Raw genomic sequence first — 25267 nt, 5'->3', positions numbered from 1 at the left:
CAAATAAGCAAATAACCTTAACTTCCTAGAAAATTACATATAATCTGTAAGAATTTTTTAAATCTGAACAATTCTTAGTTACTTATATCAAACTTATTTCTTTATAATTAATAAATACAGTAATTAACTCACCAATATTTTGAATACAATATTCCTCCTTGTTATTTGCATACTATAGGCATGGAACTTCACACAAAACATGTATTAACAGGATCAAATGGAAACACACCTTTTTTTTTTTTTTTTTAAACGTAGCACCAAATAACTATAACTTATTTCACACATACACCGATCCTCAATTGAATTCTTAGAATATAATAATATCACGTAATAAGATTTTAACTTTCAGAACTATGCTTTCAAGATACAAAATAGCAACTGGTTAACTGGTTTTACCCATTTCGAACAAAATGCGAAACTCAGGATAGCTCAGACTTCTACCTTTGGATTCAACAGCTAAAGTGCTGTTGCCTATAGACAGAAATTAAACGTAGGAAGATAGTTCGCACAAATTCCGCTGTTGGCGCTGTTATAATGTGAAGCTGATTTACTTTTTTTTAAAAAAAAACTCTAAATAAACATCTCGTTACACATTCACCTCTCCCTCAAAAAAAAATTTTTTTTTTTTTGTTATGAAATATGCAGAATCTCGTTTGTCTCAAAGTCACGATTAATCACCAAACTAGTATCACTATACCTACTAACTAGCAGAAACATACTTCCCAACTACACCAACTAAAGAAAAATAAACAAAAATTAAAAGAAAATAACCCCCAAAATACAATCAAACCACTACCATACTCTACACTCTCTCTACAGTTAGCAACTATAGTAATTCGTCTATGATTCTCATCTTTCATAAATTTACAAACACTTCCAGAAAATTATGAAATAGCGCCTAAATGCAATTTCCTGATTTTCCTAAGCAATATTAAATATAAAGCGAAAGATATATATATTTTACATATTCAATAATAGAAAAAGAAATTACATTGTAACTTACAATTTCTGTCTTGATTACGTACTGAACGAATAGTTTCCAGTTGAAAAATAATATGTTGATTTATCCATAACCAGTTTTATCGGAATAATCCATTTTCATCCAAAAGACATGACAAACAGACTGGAATCCGGTCCACGGAATTCTTCATTAACAATTGACGATACAATCCACCGACTATTGGACTAAAAGCCCAATTTACAATTAAGGACGCAATACATTAGACATATTTAGACGGACACATTACAGGCCTGCAATGAGAAAACTATTTTAACATATAACACTTTAAAAATTACTTAAAATTATGTTCGTCTATTGTCTTATAGCACCAACGTAAAGCTTCAATAACACTTTATGATTCTTAATTTTCCTTTTTTTTTATATATTTTTTTTTTAATGAAGATTTCTAATTAACAATAGGGATTCTCCTTTCTCTGAAAGGTTTTGTCATTGAGACATGTACTCTACGAATATCTCTGTCATTTACAACAGATTTAACCTGTAAGGAGTTTTCACCAAGGAATTTCTGGAGTTCAAATGGCCCCAACCACCTTTCTGATAAACTCTTCGTAATGTTATCAGCCAAAGATGACTTGGTTTGGGCTTTAATTAAAAGTTTATCACCCACTTGATAATTAGTAGGTATTCTTCGTTTATTAAAAATTTTCTTTTTCCTAAGCCACGCTTTCTCCATATTATGGAGCGCATTTACCCACAAATTGGGGTCTTTCTTTTGGATATCTAGCTCCTGCACATTCCATTTTACCTCTAATGGGTCTCCGCAGTTATAGTTACAAACTAAATCAAAGGGACTACACTTGGTCTCCTCATGAACAGCGCTGTTAATCGAGTACTCTATTTCGTATAGACCCGTATCCCATTGATTCTGTCTCTTACTAAAGTATATCCTCAACGAATTTTTCAAAACTGAAATGTATCTTTCAGCTGCGTTTGAGGCACTATGGTACGGAGAAATTCGAATATCGCGAATACCATTACTATATAAAAAATCTTTAAATAGTGCAGAGCTATACACACTAGCATTGTCATGTGCCAAAGAAAATATAAAGCCATGTCTACACATTAATTTATATAAACGATTGATAATGGCTTGACTAGAGAGTACACGGAGTGGTTCTAAGAAAACTCGCTTAGAAAACGAATCTACCACAATCAAACAGTGGCGTCCCGATCGTGTATTGCACATTGGACCAATTGTGTCCGTATACCATCTCCCATTTACAAATTTTTCAAAATCCGATGTTAATTGACCCATTTGTTTCCTATTATTAGGTTTATTTTTCTGACATAGCTCACAGCATGACACAAATTGTTTTATATCTTCTACCATCCCACTCCAAGTATATTTGGCTGCTATACGCCCAATAGTTTTTCTTGTCCCTAAATGGCTTCCGGGTAAAATACAACTATGATGAAACTCTATAATACTATTGGCTAGACATTTTGGAAGACAAATCTTATACGGGTTTTTTATAGCTTTAGTCTTTTTACACAGAATCCCTTTAATTAACTTATAATCCTCTAATCTCTCCTTTCGTTCTAAACGATGTATAATCTCCATTAATTCAGGATCTCTAGCTTGATGATCTTTTATAGATATGTTAGCAAATGGCATATTCCAGAGATTTACTAAGCATAAATTATTAATCTCTTGTTCCATGGTTGGCTCTAAATACATAGATTCAAAATTTTCCTCGTCAAACAATCGTGACATAAAATCTGCACTTATATTCAAGTTACTTGAAACAGATTTTACAGTGAAATCAAACGCTAATAATCGATACAATAAACTACCATACCTTTTGACCCTTCGTATGTTACGTATAGCATATGCTAAACCCACATGGTCTACCCTCAATTCGAATTTATTATGCAAAAACGTTTTATATCGTTCCATGCATTCAACCGCCGCCATAAGTTCCAACAAAAAGATCGGCTTATTTAAATCATATTTACGTAAGCGTCTAGAAAAGAATGCTACCGGAACTCTGTTTCCCTGACTATCTAATTGTTCTAACGTGCCTCCTAAAGATTTTAAACAGGCATCTGATGTAATTATAAAGGGTTTATTCAAATCTGGAAGTTTCAATACTACATAAGCTTCAAATAATTCCTTTATCTGATCTAAAGCTCTTTGCTGCTCTTTTCCCCACTCAAATTTACACTTCGCCGAACGAAGTCGAGTTATCGGTTCCATCACATCATGAAAGTTTGGTATAAACCTACTATAAAACTGTAAAAAACTAGCTAAGCTAATCAAACTTTTCCGATTTTTCGGTGCAGGTAATTTCCTGATAACTTCTATTCTAGAAGGATCCATACATAGATTTCCGTTTTCAACAACAAATCCCAAATATGAGATCTTTCTCTGAAATAATGCAGATTTATTAATCGACAATGTTATACCAACCTCATTAAACTTCTGCAAAATTGACTCAATTAGCTGTTTATGACTCTCTATATCTTTACTTACTGCCACTATATCATCAAAAAACCAATCCACACCTTGTTCTTTCAAAGGATATAGCAAATCAGTTAAAACCTTTGACAAAATAAATGATCCTGAAGATATACCAAAAGGCACATACTTATATTCAAATAAACCGCGATGAGTTAAAAAGGCGGTATATTGAGTCGAATTTTCACTAAGTTTCAAATGATGATATGCTGCGTGAACATCAAAATGGCTGTAAATAACTCCCTGTGATAGACTAGCTAACACATCTTCCATACGAGGAGTATATTGTGCATTTAAACACAAACGAGAATTTAGAGATTGATAATTCACTACAAGCCTTTTACTTCCTGACTTATTGTTGACAAGAAAACAAGGAAAAGCCCACTGGGAATTACTAGGACGAATTATTTCTTGAGCAAGTAAATCATCCAAAATTACATCCATTTGCTTTTGTTCTGCCCGCGAAAGAGGGTAAGGTTTTTTCCGTATAGGTGTATCGTCTTTTAACAATATTTGATGTTCAAATCCATTAATACATCCTATCTTATCACTAAAAACATTAGGATATTTATTTATTAAATTATCAACATACCCTTGTAAAGTATGATCCTGTTCCAAGAAACTAGGGTCTACTGTGATTGGTGACAATGCTGATGGCCGCTGTTCAAAATTCCCTGACCTCTCCGGATACAATGAAGAAAAAGTCTCTCCTGGGTTGGCAACAATGGGAGGATCCAAGAGCGCTGACGATATGGAAACCTTGCAGACGCCTGGCGACGAAGTCATTTCCCTTTCTCTACAACCGTCCATCCTCATAAACAAATTGGCATAAGCAGAAGCACCATCGCTACAAAATAAATCGCTTTGCGCAGAATAAGAATTATCTTTTTGGGAGGGGGGTGACAGATTATAAGTAAGGGGTACCACGGCACGTTCTTGTTTCAATAAAAGTTTGTTATTGTCAAAGTCTATCTGAGCACTTATAAATTTTAGTTCCTGGACTCCTACGATAAATGTAGGTTCTAAACCTTCCACTAGAAAGAATTTCAATTTGTAAGTTTTCTTATGAAATCTAATAAATAAGAAAACACAGGAATTCAACTCGATCTTTTGTCTGTCCACACCTACTCCACTAAATTTTTGCTCATAAACACGCACAGGATTATTTAAAGTTTTATTCCACTTCTCAAAGTATTGTTTATTCACCATGGAAACTGAGCTACAACTGTCAAGTCCTCCTTTTAATTGTTTCCCCATAATAAAGGCATTGACAAATGCTGCAATTAAGTTCTTGAATGTTCCTTTATATGGATTCTCACTCTTAACCTCCTTAAAGTTTGAAGAAAGTTTATTAACTGGACCGTTATTCACCTTACTTGCTTGGGAACTAACCCGGGACCTCTCACTATTTGTAACACTGCGTACCCGCTCACCGCTTTCAATGTTCAACTTAGCTATACATTGAGAAAGTTTATGTGGGCACTGGGAAACTCTATGATTTCCTTGACAAAAATAGCACTGAACTACTTTTCTTCCTACTGTTTCCTTTTGTTGATGTTTAACTAAACTATTGTAAACAATTAAGTTCCGCTGATGTAACTCATATTTTTCCACTTCTGCTTTCACAAATTCTAGAGATACTGGACGATTATATTTAAAAAGTTCATAACGTATTTGAGGCTTCATCCCATTTAAAAGAATGTCAATTAATGTTTGTATATCTTCTCTCCCGTGTGTGATCACATAACTATCCACCACACTCTCGACGTGAGATACTATATTAACCCCCGGCTTTTGCAAACAATAAATATATTTACGTTCTATTTGTTGTTTACCTATCGGGGTCACAAATTTTGAATACAACAGGTAACTAATATGTACCCACTGATTTGAACAATTTATCAAATTAGATAACTCATGATTGATAAGGCCACTACTCCTTCCTAAAGCTATAATAAACAAAGCTTCTATCGGGAACAAGTTGAGTTTCATAATCTTATAAATCTCTAATAAGAAAAGAAAAATAATTTCGTCTTTAGTTCCATCACAAAAAGGGATTCTTTTTATTTTTTCCGAAAAATTCTCATTGGCAGCTGATACTGCTAATTTATTCATATCCACAGAGAACGGCATAAAATTATGTAAATATGGCTTACTACGTTCATTCTCTGTATTGATTTGTTTATCAATTTTCCAACAGTCTTTTTCATTTAAAGCAAAACAGCTCTTATCTACCACAGGTGCGCTAAAACCAGTTTGCCTTAACTGACCTACATCAACACTCTCACTCTCATTCCTCAAATCGTGAGTCGTTGCACCTGCCAAGGTCGAAGTATAAACACTGCTGGTATCTGAATCTAACAACGGTGATAAACTACCAGCTGTTTGTGGCTCAACTGCCCTACAGTAACTGTCCCTATATCTTTCGTTTTCTAAAAACGAAAAATCTTGCTCCCTCAAAAAAGGATTTAATGGATTAGGTATTATCAAACCACCATCTCCATTGGGAAAATGATTTAAATTTAACTGGCCCTGATGGGTACGTTCACTACTCGTATCTGACATGTTTCTGGTTCGAACCCCGGAATATATAAAACTCAACTCTTACAAAATTCTTTCTATATACAGCCAATATGTTACCAGACAAGGAATTTCCTAACAAGTAAGAACTAGATACGTGTATCGTAACAAAATTAACTTCACTGGTGCTAGCAATACTATATTTCATGTAGATGAAAAACAGAACCTGCTCTCCCAAATCTATCCTTCCTGCTACTTATAATAATAATATTTCTACTAATGAAAAATAAGAAGGAAGACTTTAGCTGTTGAATTTGTGTAACGCGATCTCCACCCTTTACTCGTACAAGTGATTGAATGGAGCCGTCGTTAGGTAGAACAAATGTACCCTTCGGGCACATCCACACTTATAACGTATAGCAGGTTCAGAAATTAAATTATTTAATGCATAAACAATGTTAATTAAATATATAGTAATCCTGAGTTCAAAAATATTAGAGCGAATGCAGCTACTATTCATAAATATACTTAATAGTATGGTTAATCGGGAAAATAATATTCTTTGTTCTATTCATTAACTTTATAACAAATTCAATAAAGTAATACATATAATGACTGCTAATAAAGAATTCCATCCAAAGAGGCTACTTCAATAGACAAATATTTCTCCAGCAAATAAGCAAATAACCTTAACTTCCTAGAAAATTACATATAATCTGTAAGAATTTTTTAAATCTGAACAATTCTTAGTTACTTATATCAAACTTATTTCTTTATAATTAATAAATACAGTAATTAACTCACCAATATTTTGAATACAATATTCCTCCTTGTTATTTGCATACTATAGGCATGGAACTTCACACAAAACATGTATTAACAGGATCAAATGGAAACACACCTTTTTTTTTTTTTTTTTAAACGTAGCACCAAATAACTATAACTTATTTCACACATACACCGATCCTCAATTGAATTCTTAGAATATAATAATATCACGTAATAAGATTTTAACTTTCAGAACTATGCTTTCAAGATACAAAATAGCAACTGGTTAACTGGTTTTACCCATTTCGAACAAAATGCGAAACTCAGGATAGCTCAGACTTCTACCTTTGGATTCAACAGCTAAAGTGCTGTTGCCTATAGACAGAAATTAAACGTAGGAAGATAGTTCGCACAAATTCCGCTGTTGGCGCTGTTATAATGTGAAGCTGATTTACTTTTTTTTAAAAAAAAACTCTAAATAAACATCTCGTTACACCTATCTCAGAAGTTAAAGGGACTGGTCGTTGCAGTGCTTCTGCAACACAGCACGATTTCCAGTGAACGAGAAGGTTTGTCACGCTAAATAAGATTTCTGAATTTTCTTTCACTAGCAATTAACAAATGGAATTTGTTTTTATGAATTCATATTTTTAAATTACGGGACCATACTGAAGTAAATCAATATAATGGCAATTAAAAAAAGTGATTGCAAAATTACAAAATAAGAAAGAAAATATCTAGTAGAGGAGAAAACAAATGAAAGTGGACCCACGTTTACAAGTTAATTCTTAGCTTATATTGATAATGAAGGCTTCTTCTACAGTAATTTGTGAATCAAATATTAATAAGTCAGTATGTAGAATCGCCCCCTCCTCTGTGGATAGTATTTTAGTATAAACATATTTCTTTTATAAAATAAGTATATTTTATACTCTTGATAATTTCCACATAAAACTGTATGATGGGGAACGCCACATTGAATTTGGGACTAATTAGCAATGCTCAGGGGCGTAGCTACGAAGGGGTCCACCGGGTCCGGACCTCCCAAAAATTTCGAAACTTGACTAACATTGTAGACTTTCTTAATAAACTATACTTTCCTAACACAGAAACGATTGATGTAGGCTAAATATTTTATTTTACGCCTCATCATGTACTCTTCTTTTCTTATAAAAATAATCGTTCTATCATTTTTTTCTAAAAATATAGGTGAAAGTAAGTAAGAATTACTTATCGTCTTTTCGGGTGCAGTATAATTCAGGTTCCATATTATGTAGACGTATTGGACCTCCCTCAAATACTTTGGACCCCTCCCAGTTAATACTTCTGGGTGTAGAACTGGCAGTACTGTTTGTTTTGATGTTCTTTGATTTTTTTGGCTTCTGTTACATGCTGATCCTTCATCTGGCGGGTTTCGAGGTTTCCTTTCCAGAACATATCACATTGGTAGGCATTTTTTCGACTCATGTGGAAGTATATTGTGTTCATCGTGCATTGCGTAACAACCAAGACGGATGATTTGGAATGTAGTTTTTTTTTTCTTTTACGCACATGTGTGTGTGTGTGTGTGTGTGTTGATGTATGAATATGTGACATTCGGAATTCATATACCAGTACCTATTTTGTATCAGCTGTTTTGGTTTTTAATTATTAGGTTTAATTTTATTGTGTGTGCTTTAATTCTTTAAATAACCTACAAATTCTGAATGAATTGTATACCATGACTTCTGTAAATAACTTACAAAAAACATTGACCAGCTTTCAACTGAGGAAAAATTTGCAATTAAATCTTAGACAAAACAAGCAAAGGGCAATTCAGGAGAGTGTTCGAAAAAAAAAATCCAGTTTAAATTTACAGGATATCTTATGCAGTAGTGTTGTTTGCACCAGAAACATTTCCTCAATTTATTTTAAATTTTCCTGGATAAACTGTGAATAAAGTGTGTTCAATGTACATTTTTTATAACACTAATCTCTGCTACGAACTCTCTTCAGTCAACGCTGAAGAGGAATTCGGATCACTGTCAAGGACTGAGTTTGCTAGAATGAATCGTTCGCAATAATCTAGAAAAAATATTTATTAAATCTACAAAGCTTTGAAATTAATATTAACAGTACCTCTGGCGTCAGCAAAAGACGAAAAGTTTTTTTCCACATGAGAAAGAATTGACACTTTCAAGGAATTGAATGTCCCTAGAAAGGTTATCATCATTGGTTATGCTTTCCATTGAAAAAGACCTTACAATAAGAATACCAGAGTTCAACCAGCATGTATTAGACAGATTTGCTCCAATCAAAGAGAGGAAAATGAACTTACTAATTAATTAAGGTGATTAATCGGATAAAATGTTCTGCATTTTTTATTTTTTAAAAACAGAATTTTATTTAATTTAACATGTCACATAGCATTTGCATCTAAAGTTATGCTGATTAGTCAATGAGTCAACTTTATATCTTCTGTCTCTTATCTCTCGCACTGCAACACCCGAAACCACAATCCACCGGCCGCCACTGGTACCACAGAAACCAAACTCTTTTGCGTGGTTTACTTGTAACACTGCTACTTGTTTTTTAACCATTGTCTTTACACTTAGAAAAAATTGTAGGTGACGTACTTAAAAAGATAGGTTACATGCACAATTCCTGTAGTATTTGGACTTAACGTACAGCAGACGTATAACTGAAAATGCATGTTTTATAATACTTTCTGTATAAGTGTTCCATCTATACGTACTTTCCGTATGAAACAATGTAGGCGGTCAGAATCTCACATACAAATGGACGTATATAACTATAGCTGACGAAGGTAACATAAGTATATGCATGTGATATACGGATAACTGTTAGATGTCAGACATCTTGCAACGTCATGATGTAACACCAAAGGGCAGTGCCCATGTAGCATACGGATAACGTATGCTCCGTACTGACTTCTATAGTAAGCAAGAGGATACTGTATTTTTGTACAATATACCGCTGTCCGGAGAACGGATTTTTCTGTGTATTTTGTGGATAATCGTGGCCTCTATTTTTTAAACAATAAAATAGGTCTAACTCGAGGTAATACGTAAAATAGTTTTACAAATGATTTACAAATTATTTTCAAGTCTGTCCATTCAGCACTCTTCAAGATTGAATAAGCGAAAGTGGTTTAAACGAATCCCAAAGTGGTTTCAGGCAAAAATGTTAAGAGATCAAAGTTTTAGCTCTGCACAAGTTGGAGATGTCCAGTAACTTTCAATTTGGTAGGACAAATACATGCTGAGATATTCAAAACAACGTAAACGCTTAAAATCGAAAAAAATAAACACAAAATGGCGGCAGCCGCTCCTTCGCCATGCGATGTTGAAAAATATAATTAATTGTGGTTTTGAAGTGCTTACATATTAATTCAACATTTCTGAAGAAATTAATATTTTTTGAAAAGGTCGAGGGGCAATTTTCCTTTTTTCTCGATCACTTAGCATGAATTGACACAGGAATATTATAGTGGGGTGAAGAATGAAGTATGAATAAAAATTAATTAACATTTTGGTATGCCACAAGGAAAAATGTTGCAGAACAATGTGCTAAAGTATTAAAATGAAAATTTGTATTATGCAGCAACATTTATTCTCCAATAGAAATAAATGAATTATTCTTTGCTATTTAGAATAACAAGGCCACAAAATAATGGGGGATTACTGCACGCAGCCCCCGAGAAGTACGAATAACCAGGAGACATATGCGAATCGTTTGGGAGGGTTTAGCAATGAAACCTCGACGTTTGAGGGTTAACCGTTATCTAGACACTCACTAACTAACTCTATGACCTATGGATATCGAAGATTCAATGTCGCGTTTACAAAAGTTCTCCATTGACTTCTATTCTAAGCCAACTGGATCCAGATTCTACTTTGTATTCCGATATCTGCGAGATCTACCTTAATATTGTCCCACCATCTGTGCCTAAATCTTCCTAATGGTCGTTTTCCAACTGGGCTTCCAGTTAGAACTTTGAAAGCGTTCCTACTTTCGTCCATTTTGACTTCGTGACCTGCTCACCTAAGCCTCCTAGACTTGATGACCCTAACAATGTTTGGTAAACCGTATAAATTATACAGTTCCTCGTTGTTTTAGTAAATTTGTGAGAGAACTATCGACATTTACGATTTGCTGTTGTTGTTTTGAAGTTCAACGTCCCCTTTGAGAAGCGAGGCTATAGAAGACATGGATCTGCAGTTTAACGCGGAATCTGAACCATAGGATGACTTTTGGGAGCAATACGTCATAGAGATACAGAACTGCAATGATAGTGGGAGGATTTAGTAGCGGAACTGACTTTAGAAGTTGATCGTGTTGTTGATACAGGGCCGTAAAATAGCCCCTAATCTGGCATCCATGTTTTCACACAATGTCTTTACTTCCGTACATCAGAAATATATTTCTTACTGGTTTCAAATAAGCCAGCAAAGACTAGTGAATCATAAGTAGGCAGTGCGAGCTTAGCTCTAAAGTTTTCTATTGGCAAGTGTCTTTAAAGGAGTTAAACCCAAATGTTGAGACTTCACTACCAAATTCTCCCAAACGACTGTACGTATTTCGTTATTATTCGTGAGCAATGAAGGTACATGAAGTTAAACAATTATCACTGTATTTTGTGGCACTGTATCGCGATAAAAGTCAAAGACCAAACTTGAGGATTCCATTCCTAAATTCCTCCAAACATCTTCCAAATAATACGTTGGTTTCATAGTGATTCGTAAGGGGTAGATGGTAATTATAACCTTCTCCCATTATCTTGGAATTCTGTGTCTCGAAAACCATGAATTATCAAATATTGTGATTTCATTCCTACATCCTCCCAAACAATTCCAAAGCGATTGATTTCGATTTTATGAAAATTCTCGAGGAATAAAGGGGCTAACTTCATGAAGTTAGCCCTCCACTATTTTGTTGCCATGTATCCTGGGAATGGTTAACTTTGAAGCTTCTGGACTTCTTTCCTAGACCTTCAGTAATAATTCCAAAACGATTTCCTTATGTTTTAAGGTTTTCAAGGGGGTGGAGGCTTAACACCCTGTACCTTGATAAAACTGTTGTGATGTTTTCGTGTTTAGTTTCACGAGGAATCTTTCATTCACAAATCACTGCTATGACGAGGATTGAAACTCAAACCCGTTAGAATTACAGTAATAGTGGTGGTAGTTTTCTTAGTTTGGATTAGCCTATTGTTGAAAATAAGATTTGAAGCTATCTTACCCAATATGTTGTTGCAATGAAAAATAATTCAGCTAGATTAAGAGTGTAGGACTAATTTCTGTAAAAGAACTCAAACTTTTAGATTGCAGCACCAGTGTTCTGATGTCATGTGTAGTATAAAATGAGTCCGATATTTATAAATACTTTGACATCACCAAAACGAACAAGTAGGGCTTGAGACTAGGCAAAATCGATTATAGGAACTTCCATATGTTTTTTAGAAAAGTACAGATCAAATATTAGTTATAGCTAGCTCGTACAGTATTTTTATTTTATCGTTTAGCATTTTACAAGAAACATTTAAATACAAACAAATACACAAAATACAATAAATGATTGTGAAACATTGTTAGGTCGCAACTGTTTCTCATATTGAATTTTCGCAACTGATGCAGATTGGCGCTTATGATCACCTGATAATCCTTTACTACGATGCAGGAAGGGCAGTTGCTGGCAATACATACATACATACATATAATGATTGTATAAGTACTTACACATAATATAATTACATAACTTTACTTTTTATTTTGAGATGTCAAAATCAAAATATAACAACTAATTTTCTCTCCTGGATATTTAATGCAAGGGAAGTTAGTCTTGCAATATTCTGGTACACAACTTATCTGTAGCCTCTTATGATGGACTGTCTGCAGCCACTTTCCTGCCAGTTAATTGATTCTAGATCGACGCTACGTCTTGTCCCTAGAGGCAAAGAAGTCAGTCACTGCTGTTTCCACCTCTTGCTGTTTGGTGAGCATTCTGATATTACAAGATATGACATGGATCGAAAGAGATAGTAATACGAAGGGTAAGGTCAGGGCTATATGTCGGGTTTGGCATCAGTTCGATGCCATCAAGTTCCTGAATTTTCTCTGGCGTTTCTCGAACAGAGTGTGGTTCTGCGTTATCCTGTTGCAGCAGGCGCGATTTCGGTTCACCAATGCAAGATAGTTTTAGAGTAGTGAAGGACACATCCGCTCCAATTGTTCAGAATAAAGTGCGGCATTGACGATACGAACAATAGGAACGAACTGGAAATGAATTACTCCCTCGTAGTTCCACCACACACAGAACATGATTTTATGCTCGAAATGGCCTTGTTTGACGACTGATTCTGGAAGTTAGCTCTTGCTCAACCAATGTTTTTGCACATTTTGTTTTCGGAAAAACTACGACTTTTATGACGATATGACAATCCATTTTAATTAACGCACATCAGACAAATTCGCTGTAATTGTTACCAAGCATTCGCCTTACTCTGGGCCTGAGCTGGAGTTAACAAGTATGGCATAAAGTGCTAGCTCTGATGGTTTTCCTAGTTTGTGAAGGTGACGCACTACTTGGATTGAGACATGTCGAGTTGGTTTGATATTTACCGTGTGCTAGTGGATAGATTTTCCTTAATGGCATTATGGATTTGACCTCTGAATCTGTTACCTTGGAGCCAGTGATGTATTTACGCATAAGTCAACATAGGGGATGGCCCAGAGCGGCAGTTTCTCGGACCAGTTTTTTCATACTCTTGTTCGGGAAATTTCAGAGATTTATTATGCTTGAGTACATGAATATGACACTGGATTTGATCATACATGAGGGTAGATAAAAGGTTGTTTTGAATCTCGTTTGAGCAAATTGCGAAGAAGGTGTCATTGAGTTAGAGTAGTTTGTATTCAAAATTGAATTTTTTCGTCAATCCCTTTCACTTCCTCAAGAAGATCAGTTTTCAGTGGCCGAAGGCAGGTAAACAAGCATGTCAGCGGGAATATTTTTGCCATCTTTCGTGGTTGTAATGTATGGGGGTTGCAACTTTAGTACTGTCAAGACTGCTTTAGAGACGCTACGCAACGGATTCAATTAAAGTCCCTCATACCACATGTTAGTTACATACCTATCTTACCTCAACGCAAATGGACTCTCACTTCCGATGTGAGGCACAAGAGCAGTAGACGAAAAAAACAGAACCTCGTGTAGCGGTCGATGTATGTTACACACGGGATAGGCAGGGTTATTGTTGTCACGAAACAAGAACAACGTAGTTTGATAAAAATTGGATGTGCCAGAGGCTGTACTGCACGAGAATGTCAAGGTCTTCAACTACGCTTGCTGGGTATCTACATTGCTTTGCAGAACAGTGGCAAGGTGGGTAGGACCCTTCAAAGTGGGACGCTAAAATTTTGAAGATATGCAACGGCCTGGTCGTTTCCGTGTCAGTGAAAATTACTTGAATGCTGTTACCGTGTTTCTGGACACTCATCGACGCCACAGTGCTGCACCAAGAGAAAGTATTAGCGCATACGGCTGTTGTTCATATTCTGAAGGAACGCTTGGACATGAGAAAAATTGTGTCACGATGGATTCCAAATGAGTTGATGAAGTACAGAAATGACTACGATATGACTCTGCTCGTACCCATTTTCAACACGACGAGCGGAAAGGAGAACCTTTCTTGCGCCATATGATTACACTGGATGAAACATAGGGCAAATCATACGAGCTATAATTGAAACGCCAATTAAATTAATGGTGTCATTCTGGGTCACCACGAAAATCCAAAGTTTGTCAGAGCCCCGACAGTATGAAAGTCATGGTAATTCTCGTGTACGACTGAGATGATGTAACCCTCACACAAACTATTTCCGCACATCAGACTGTCATATGCAGTATTTTTATCCGTTTCTGAAACACAACCTGTGACCAGCCTTGAGAAAGTAGCGGCGTCACTTTTTTGCAGAACTCGCCCATCATTTAGCTGGACAATGCTCGGACGCAAGCAGCGCAACGTAGAACTGATTTATTCTATCAATAGGGGTGAAAAGTGTTATACTATCCACCCTACTTCTCTGACATAAGCTCTTGTGACTTTGACTTGATTCCTAAGATGAAGGAAATTCTTTGTTGAATTATTAATAGATATGAAAATGTTTCATAAATTAATATTATTCATATATTTATTTACTTCTTAACTATAGCTATACATTTTCACTTATAACTTATACGTGTTTGTTTTTTACCTTACAGTCTCAAGATGAATCCGAGCAAAAGGAAAGGAAAGAGAGGCCTATAGATTGCAGTAAGTACTCAAATCATCATTTAAATTTTGGACAATAGAACTCACTATATGCTTCATGGATTCTATATAGTAATATCTTCAACGTATAAGGAACACAAATGTAGGCCTACAATGATGAGATATGCCATTCCATGATTCTGGTTGGCTAAGCAAAATGATATCGATGAGTGTAAATCCACAGGCATAATTTTAAAGAAAATCGAGGAAAACGAACCTATTTTGAAATGAAAAATTGACGCTGCACGATAAGCACAAGACTGAAGTGTACCTTTGTCAAGCTCTTCATTATGACATTAGCAAGATGACAATACATAGTACGTTTAATGAGATATTACTCGAAACTATGATTCGCTCTCTAATTTCTATTTAACAATAATATTGTCCAAAAATTTATAATTCATGCCTGGTTTTCAGCACAGAAGGACTCCTGTTGTATTCTTTTAAAGTAACCGCTTTCCATCTTATCATCTTCTGCTACACGTGTGCAGATGTCGTGCACCGTCAGCGTGTCAATCATTATCGATGTCTCTCATGGAGCGCCATATGGCACGGATTACGACTTCTCCTCTGTTGTAGTACTTCCCGCAACGAGGTTACGTCATTTTGACGAAAGGAAGACTCTCTAGAAACATTGTTGTGCACTGCACGCATGTGCCATTTGAATCTTGATCCACGTACAAGTGCCACACATCACCTTATCAGTTACGGAAATCTTATAGTGCTGAGGCACAATCCTCTGACGTGGGAACAATCTTGCCACTACCTTTTATCCAATCTATGCATATCTACCAGTAGACCAACAAATACTTTATAATGAGATTCACAATAAATGTTTGATAGGTTTCAATATTTTATGTTTACACTTTTTACAAACTTTGAGTTGTTAAAGAAGATTTTCTACTCTTTTTGTATTATGATATTACACCTAATCAATTTAAACCTTGCTACGGTGAAGATGGCTCAGTGGTAGAGTGCTTACTTCTGTTGCGTGGGGTCCGTGGTTCGGTCCTAGACCAAATAAGTTAGTAGTGGACAACATCGTGTCCGTGCACTGAGAAAAAATTGTAAGTGACGTACTTAAAAAGGTAGGTTACATGCGTAATTCCTGTAGGTTTTGGACTTAAGGGTGTTCACTACAGTGAAATTAAACTACCACTAATTTTAAAGCTTTTCTGTAATATCTTGAAAACAAATAAAATATTCGAAAAACAGAAGCATAGTAAACTAGACAATACGATTTTGCACGTGATAGCGTTATCACAAGTGATCCATCTGCTTTCGATTTGCAACTGCAGATAGATTTAGCATTTATTGCGGGTTCTGTAAATAGCGGCACACCAAAAACAGTTAGGTGAATTGTGCTAAAGGTACCACATACAAAATCGTATTGTCTAGTTCACTACGTTTCTGTTTTTCGAATATTTGTATTTATTTTGACGATATTACAGAAAAACTCTAAAATTAGCGGTAATTTAATTTCGCTGTAGTGAAGACCCTTAACGTAAAGCGGACATGTAACTGAAAACGCACGTTTTATAATACTTTCCGTATAAGTTCCATCTATACGTACCTTCCGTATGAAACAATATAGGCGGTCAGGATTTCACATACAAGTGGACGTATATAACATATAGCTCAGGAATGTAACATAAGTATATGCATGTGATATACAGAAAACTGTTAGATGTCAGACGTCCTGCAACTGTATGATGTAACATCTAAGAGTAGTGCCTATGTAGCATACGGATAACGTATGTCCCTACTGATATAAGCAAGAGGATTCCGATATTTTTACAATATATCGCTGTCCGGAAATGGATTTTTCTCAGTGTGGGGTTTCTCGGAATACGCCAGTTTCCTCGCAGTTTTTCATTCCACCAATTCTTGCATAACCATTCATTTGCTTAAGGACATAATCGTGAGACGTTAAACTGAAAGATTTAATTTCATTTCACTTCATTTTAAACCTTGCTATGTGATATACTACATCACGTAATCCTCGTTATGTCTCCGTTCCTGTGTGGACCGCGATGCCTCAGTGGTAGAGAATTCGCTTCTAGTGCATGGGATCCTTGCTTTGACTCCAGTTTGCACCAAATTAATTTTGTGTTGGACAGACTCAGTGAGCAAAGGGTTTTCAATTGCTTTTGCGGTTTCCTCCCACTTTATTCAATCCATCATTTCATTCATTCTCTTTACACCGTCTCCCGCCGGCGATATCGTGGGACGTAAAACTTAAAAATTTCATTTCATTTCATTTTTTTCTTTCCTGTGTTACGTATTGTTTTTGTATGGGAATAATCTCAATATAAAAGGTCTTGAGTAAGTGACAGATCAACACCTAGGCCAAACTGCTTCAAGTAGAAACTTTAGACAGGGCTTAGGATTTGTGTCACTAAAAAACACCAAGAAGAATATTTGGAAATTCGACGTCGAAGGGGAGAGAGATAAGGGTAACAATTACTACTTCAAAATGTCCATATCTCCGAATTCCTGAAGGTCAGAGACATGACATTTGGTATATGGACTTCCCATTTGAAATTATAAGCAAGTTTTTTTTTTAATTGGACCTAGAAGGAGAGTAAACGGGTGAGAAAGAAAAGGGGCAGGGGCTACAATTATTAAATTGTTCATATTTCCGAATTCCTGAACGTTAGAGACATGAAATTTGGTATTCGAAATCTCATTTGAAATAATGATACACGTTTCAGTGCTCGTTTTAGGAGGGAAGAAAATGGTTGGGAAGGTAAACGTTTTGAAGTTACAGTAATTATGATAAGATAGCAATATATGGGAATATCTTAAGGTTAGAGATATGAAACTTGGTATTTGGACTTCTCATTTAAAGTATTAAGACACGTTTTCAAGTGTTCTTCGATTTTGACCTAGAACGGAAGGAGGAGGAATGAGAAGGAAAAAGGGCGGGGATTACAATTATTAAAACAAGACTCCAGAACTCAAAGTCTATTAAAATTAGGAAAAGAAAATGGTAAGACACATGTTTCAGCATGATTTGATAATTGAATGAATCTTTGAGTTTTATGTCCCACGATTATGCCTGCTAGGCTAAAAGAGACGCTGATGATGAGAAATGAATGAAATGAAGAAAGTGCGAGGAAACGAGAGAATCCCGAGGAAACCCACGCACACGGTGTTTGTCCACCACAAAGTTTACTTGGCGGGGGCTGTGGTCGAACCCGGAATCCGCAGCACCAGAGGTGAACGCAATTTCACTGAGCCACTGCGGCCCCTGATTTGATATTTGTCCTAGAATGGAAGAAAAAGTAGTGAGCATAATAAAAAAGGATTGGGATAGCAATTATTATAATAAAATGGTCATATCTCTGGATTCCTTGACGTTCGAAACACGAAAATTGGTATTTAAACTTCTTGTTAAAAGTAATTAAATACACGTTCCAGTGTTTTCGATATTTGTCCTAGAAGGGAATATCTTTGACTTAAAAATCTGTCATATTTGCAGTTTGTGGTCAACCAAACAAAGAATCAAGAGTTGTGGGAGGCCAGGAAACTATTCCGTACAAATACCCTTGGTTGGGAATGCTTCGAATTGCCTATTGGCCGTATTGCGGTTGTACAATAATCAGTGATCGATATGTATTAACGGCAGGACATTGTGTTGATAAGTAAGTATACTATTTTAAGTTCAATAATGCACAGTGTGGCCAGAAAGTCCCTTTACACCTGCATTTATTTCATCCCTACATTAATAATACTTACAACTGTGTGTCCAAAAGGACCGTATGTGCAACTCCATTATCCGTGAACAGTTTAATACGCCTCCATCTCTAACTACTCATCCGCTTTAGCAGCTACGGTGTGACAGGCTCGAAGGATTAAAGCACACTTACTTGGAGAGAATCATTGTCCTCGTATTGCTTCTTCCTGACATATAATTTGATAACACCCCACAGGGCATTGGTTGGTGTCGTAAGGTACGGACTTCAAGGCGACCAAGCATAAGGGCCTGGTGAATATGGCGAAACCACGTCCTACCCAGTGACCAGGAAACAATTCGTTCAGGGTTTCACGAACAGCATGTCCGAAGTGGGCGGAAGCTCCATTTTCACGTGAATCTCCATAGTGCTCCTTACAATTCCAAGTTATGCAGAACGCTCTCTGATCAACTTGCTGGATGAACTGACGCACTAACTTCTACATATGTTTCCTTTCGGTTACAATCAGAACGAGAGGCATCCAAAACACTTCCCAGGCGAAAAGCATCCTTCTCCCATGTGATTAAAGTCTGGCAACTCTCGGGCTTCCTACCGAACCGTTCACGAAGCCTATCCATCACCTGCAATATATTTTCCTTGTTGTGCTTCCGTTCCTAGTCCGACACTGGGCGCTCCTCCAAAGTGAAGTCACTGGTATGTGCCATTGTTGTTCACCAAACACGGAACTGATCAACGCACAGACATTATTCTCCTTCCTCCGCGGGCAGTCACGTAGCAGTTACGCGGTAATCACTTGGTAATTCACGTTTGGAGCACTGTTGTCATATCAATGATCTGGAAAGGAGGTTCAAGCCTTCAGTATTTTAACATCTTATATTATTGCACGCAGTTCAGGTGTACAGGGACTTTCTGGCCACCCTGTAGATTTTGTGTTTTGTAAATTCAATAAGACATAATAACTATATCCTTGGAGCACACTTGGAAGGCAGGCTAATTATTGGCATGTCTGTTAATTGGTAATTGCAAAACAAAAATACGTTATCCCACAATTTCAACCTCGCTTTCCCAATAGCAATTTCATTTCTTTCATAGAGATTACATTGATAATTGAATTGTTTGGCAAATGATCAGTAAATGGCCAGGTACAACCTGCAAGTTTAATTCTTTCATAGGGATTGCATTGATAATTGAGTTTGTTGACCAATGATCGACAAATTGGTTAATTACAACGGTAATTTAATTTCTTTCATAGGGATTACATTGGTAATATTGAATTGATTGGCCAATGATTGGCAAATCGGCCACGTATAATGTAGGAGCTAATGTTGGCAATGGGCAAGCTCACAATTCCAAACTGTTTGTGCTGTCCGTGCTGCTAGTCTTTGTCCAGCAGAAATAGCCTGCTGTGCATTTGCAAGGGATAGAGCTCCTCTCTCATTTTCTCCTCATGAGCAAAATTGATAGTTCGAAACTCACGTTTACACGATCTCAGCTTTACGAAGTGAGTGTGAGATTGAGAAAGAATAATGTCGAAATCATGTCGTGCGCGTGATGTTGAAATGTTGTTGTGATTGTGAGATCGAGTACGTGTGATGTTCAAATAGTATGAGTGTGAGGTCGAATGAGCCATGAGGTCAGATGGTGACATGATCATAATGTTGGATGAGTAGGGTACTCCAAATAATGTGACGCATAGGTGACCAGACATCCGGTTTCTAACGGGATTGTCCTCTATTTGTTTTCCAAATAGTCGTCCTTTTCCGACGAACAATGCAAACGGCGTGAAAGAAAAAAAGGTATCTCGTTTTTGACTCTTGGTAGGTAGTATAATTTTTCTGTCTGCAATTTTGAGTGTAAAACTCTGGACTTCTACAATTTTGAAGGGAAGACCACTCCTACCAGAATTTTAGTCATATCTTCAAGAGACAATCAGTGCCTGTAATCTTCGTTCCAGATAAATATTAAAAAGAAATGTAGATATTAAAATTGGAATGTGTTTAAATAAATAAAAATCTAGCTATATTGAAAAGGTGGAGACTTTTCCCTTACTGGCACGAATAACGACACAACGATTGTTCTTAGGTGGATTATCAAATTATGCCAAATTGCTGAGTTTCCTTTTCTTGTTTTTCTAAATCTTGTCATTCTAGGTGAACATGATGTCGGGCTGATGGCGTGAGCGTAAGATTAGATCAAAGGGGACATCTTTGTTCATCAGGGCTACTTTATCCTCAGTCATCCTCTTTTCAATCAGGCCAGGCACTCACTCAGAATTTTCTCTTGGGGGTCAATCCATACGAAGTAGTCCAAAGGTGGTTGCTCGATCATCTCCGAAAATTCTAAAAAAATGAGTGTGACGAACCGTGTGTATGAGAAGGTCAATAACATAATTCACGTTGTCGTATGTACAAGTGTTCCTGAATGGCGGTCATCTTTGTTGTCGGTGGAGTGACAATTTTTGCATTTGGAAGCGTTTACGTAAACTATAGTTGCTCAGGATGTACGGATCAGACGAACACCAATCAAAAACTAATGTTCAGAGGAGAGACTAAGGTACACGGTGAATATAAACATTTGCGTCTAATGGCATAAAGTGGGAGTTTCATAAGTTTTGTGCTGAATACTATTGCAGGTAAAGATTCTGTAGAAGTATCCACAGCTATGATACTACTGACACCGTAGAGTTATGGGAGTCCGAAAGTTGAAGTTTGTTATTTTGATGCCATTTTTGGGGCCTAATACCTCAGGAGGGCAAAATGCTAAAAATTGCTGCTTATGCCACAAAGTGATTCTGTATGTGAATAAACTATTGCAAAAAAATCACGACTGATATTACATGTATGGAGAGAAAAGTGAGGACATGGTAAAAACGCGAAAAAAGCACCTGCGTGACGATGGTCGTAGCTCGGAAAAATTTAAATGTTTGGATATGTTTCATGCTAGATCTCAAAAACTATGCATGGTGCAGCAATTAGGCTCGCTTTTGTTTGTGTTCGGTTAAGCAAAAGCTTGCGAGTGACCTTTGTTCCATCTTTCTAGCCCCATGATCATTGTTACGTCTATATGGTAAGGGAGTTAGCTCCTCCTTGCGTCCAGGACACACATCGCCGAACTGGACCATAGTATTAAAGTATTTAATATATCAGTAAAGTGTAATTCAAATCCAATCCAAGTTACAGAAGTTCATATGTTCACAAGGTTGCATTATATAGGATAGACTAGCTTTTGCCTACCTGGGAACTCCGCCCCCAGACTCCCGTGTTTGCTTGGCCTACGGCTTCCAACCTCTAAAACCTAGAATTCTGCGAAATTTCAGGTTTCTTTTTGTATTTCAACTATCTAAGAGATAATATTTTATATCACAAGATAACATCCATTTAAATAACACGGGAATTATGTTATCCCTCTAATAGATACCTGAAGCTTAAAATATACAAAATAATAATCATGCCTGTTGTTCTGTATGGTTGCGAAACATGGTCGTTTAGTCAAAGGGAAGAACATAGGCTGAAAGTATTTGAGAACAAGATCCTGAGACAAATATTAAGACCCAAGAGGAACGGGAATGGGAAATGGCCGAAACTTCATAACGAGGAACTACATAATTTATACGGTTTACCCAACATTGTTAGGGTCGTCAAGTCTAGGAGGCTTAGGTGGGTGGGTCATGTAGCTAGAATGGAAGAAAGTAGAAACGCTTTCAAACTCGTGACTGGAAAACAAATCGGAAAACGACCATTAGAAAGACCTAGGACAATATTAAGATGGATCTCGCAGAGATTGGAATATAAAGTAAAAACTTGATGCAGTTAGCTAAGGGTAGAAGTCAGTGGAAAGCTTTTGTGAACGCGGCATTGAACCTCCGGGTTCCATAGGCCATATAGTTAGTTAGTTAATAGATACCGGTACCTTAAAAACTAAAAATACTCACTTTTGGCAATTTTCAAGTGGGTTGGTTGCGGAAGTCTACAATCATGCCAACTTTTATAATTATAATCCTGCCGGAAGTGCCTAAACATTTTGAAGTGTAGATGACCCATATAAATAACATTTGAAAGACCTTGCGGTTCCCCATAAAATCTCTGTACGGTTGAAAATCTTTATTTTTGGTCATTTACTTAAGTAACGCTAATGGTAACTTACAAGCATACCGAATTTAAAGTTTTTATTTCAATTCCAAGTATCTAAAATATGAGATTATAAGTTCAAAAAAGGGTCCATTTAAATAACAGAGAATGTCTTCATCCTCCCTTTAGACCAGGGATGAAAATAAGCACTCACCCATTTGCCCTGGGCGACTGGTTCATCGGTGCGGGCGAGTGTTTAATATCCCTGTTATTTATTTGAAACGTAAGTAAATGGTTTCTATTGTGGAATATGGACTAGTAGCTTTTTTCTTGGGCTTGTAAAATTTTGTTGCTTATTTGCATCCCTGCTTTAGACCCTCTAAAAATTAAAAATATTAACTTTTGGCAATTTTTTTGTGGGTTAGTACTTGAAAGCTACAATCATGCTAAATTTCTCCTTTCCACGTCAACCGGAAGTATCCTTTTATTTTATGTCAGTTCATGTAGTTTTATATTTAGTTAGGATAGATGTAACACAACTTTGTGAACATATTAACTTCTGTAACTTGGATTGGATTTCAATATCACTTTGCTGATACATTAAGTGTCTAAATACCTAGGTCCAGTTCGACGATGGATATTGTGGGTACAAGGAGGAGCTAACCCCCTTACCATATAGACGTGGCAATGATCATGGAGCTAGAAAGATGGAAGAAAGGCTACTCGCAAGCTTTTTTTACAACTGAACACAAACAAAAGCGGGCCTAATTGCTGCACTATGCATAGTTTTTGAGATCTAGCATGAAACATATCCAAACAATTAAATTTTTCCGAGCTACGACCATTGTCACGCAGGTGCTTTTTTCGCATTTTTACGATGTCCTCACTTTTCTCTCCATGTAATATCAGTCATGATTTTTTTTCAATAGTTTATTCACATACAGAATTACTTTGTGGCATAAGCAGCAATTTTTAGCCCTCCTGAGATATTAGGCCCCAAAAATGGCATCAAAATAACAAACTTCAACTTTCGGACCCCCATAAATCTACGTTGCCAGTAGTATCATAGCTGTGGATACTTCTACAGAATCTTTACATGCAATAGAATTCAGCACAAAACTTATGAAACTCCCACTTTATGCCATTCCAAAATACAGCCCGTTTAAAAGTGTAATTTTCTCTAGTTTTTCTGATGATTTCATGTATTGGTTTGCAACCCTGCATATTTATTTAGACGCAAAAGTTTATATTCACCGTACCTTAGTCTCTCCTCTAAACATTAGTTTTTGTTTGGTGTTCGTCTGATCTGTACATCCTGAACAACTATAGTTTTCGTAAACGCTTGCAAATGCAAAAGTTGTCACTCCACCGACAACAAAGATGGCCGCCATTCAGGAACACTTGTACATACGACAACGTGAATTATGTTATTTATCTTCTCATACACACGGTTCGTCACACTCATTTTTTTAGAATTTTCGGAGATGATCGAGCAACCACCTTTGGACTACTTCGTATGGATTGACCCTTGGGGGGGGTCTAAGGTTTGGGGGGTCTAATAATACAAGCGACTAATTCTATGCAGTACTGAACGGATATTATTCTGTACCCAATAAATAATTGTAAAATATTTCTACCTATATTTTCAGAAAAAATGATAGAATTAAAGTGTTGTTATAAGAGTATAGGTGAAGTGTAAAATCAAATGTTCATGCTACATGAATCATTTCCCTGCTAAACAAATGAACTTTTATTAAGAAAGTGTAGAAATATATATTGAGTTAGAAAATTTTGTGGGAGGGGAGTGTTCGGACCCGGTGCACTCCTCGTGGCTACGCCCCTCAATTAGGCTTTCTTCCAGAAAATTTTGTTCCGGGAAACTAGCAAAATCAAAATTCACGGCTACACTTCAACACTTATTTGCTGAAAGACATGTTCTGCACAAGAGTAAACTAAAATTCAATTGAATTTTTCTCAGCTTCGGGAGGGCTCTAAGTAAACCCCATAACTTGGAACACTTCTAGATGGTTGTAGATAGATCCATTGTATTGTCAACTCTGGAAGGCAAAACTTCCCAATCCCTCGGGAAATATATCTTTAACCCCTTCAGGACCATAAGATTTCTAGGTTTTATAAAATGTATTTTTTGAGTAATACAAGGTTTTCATAAAGTCTGGACGGATTTATTTTGCTTATAATTTTCATAAAAATGCTCATATTGAAATCAAATAAAGTGCAAACGGTAGCGGAAGGATTAAATTTTTACCTGTAATCTGCACCAGCTCAGTTCATTCACCGCCACACCTCCAACTGGACGCCATTTACGTCCACACATTCGCATAGGGCCGTCTAGGAATCGACTTCTGTGGGCTGTTGATGATGCTTTCCCTTACCCTGCTCACTGTTGCAGGCGATATTGGCGGC

At 36.5% G+C, this 25267-nt stretch overlaps 1 protein-coding gene across 2 annotated transcripts in view; it reads left to right on the top strand.

Annotated features, from left to right (window-relative positions):
* Window positions 1-25267, top strand: part of LOC145686413 (trypsin-1-like) — an 88905-nt gene that overhangs the window by 36357 nt on the left and 27281 nt on the right. For both annotated transcript variants that reach the window (XM_081759707.1, XM_081759706.1), the window contains 2 exons: window positions 15030-15081; window positions 18563-18725. In XM_081759707.1, the coding sequence (XP_081615833.1) occupies window positions 15030-15081; window positions 18563-18725 (215 nt within the window). The remainder of the gene's footprint in view (window positions 1-15029; window positions 15082-18562; window positions 18726-25267) is intronic.

The sequence above is a fragment of the Thermobia domestica genome, chromosome 5, assembly GCF_964235325.1.
Source record: "Thermobia domestica chromosome 5, izTheDome1.hap1.1, whole genome shotgun sequence".
NCBI classification, from domain to species: domain Eukaryota; kingdom Metazoa; phylum Arthropoda; class Insecta; order Zygentoma; family Lepismatidae; genus Thermobia; species Thermobia domestica.
The sequence above is the reverse complement of the archived record's forward strand: the minus strand, read 5'-3'. Positions and strand labels throughout refer to the sequence as shown.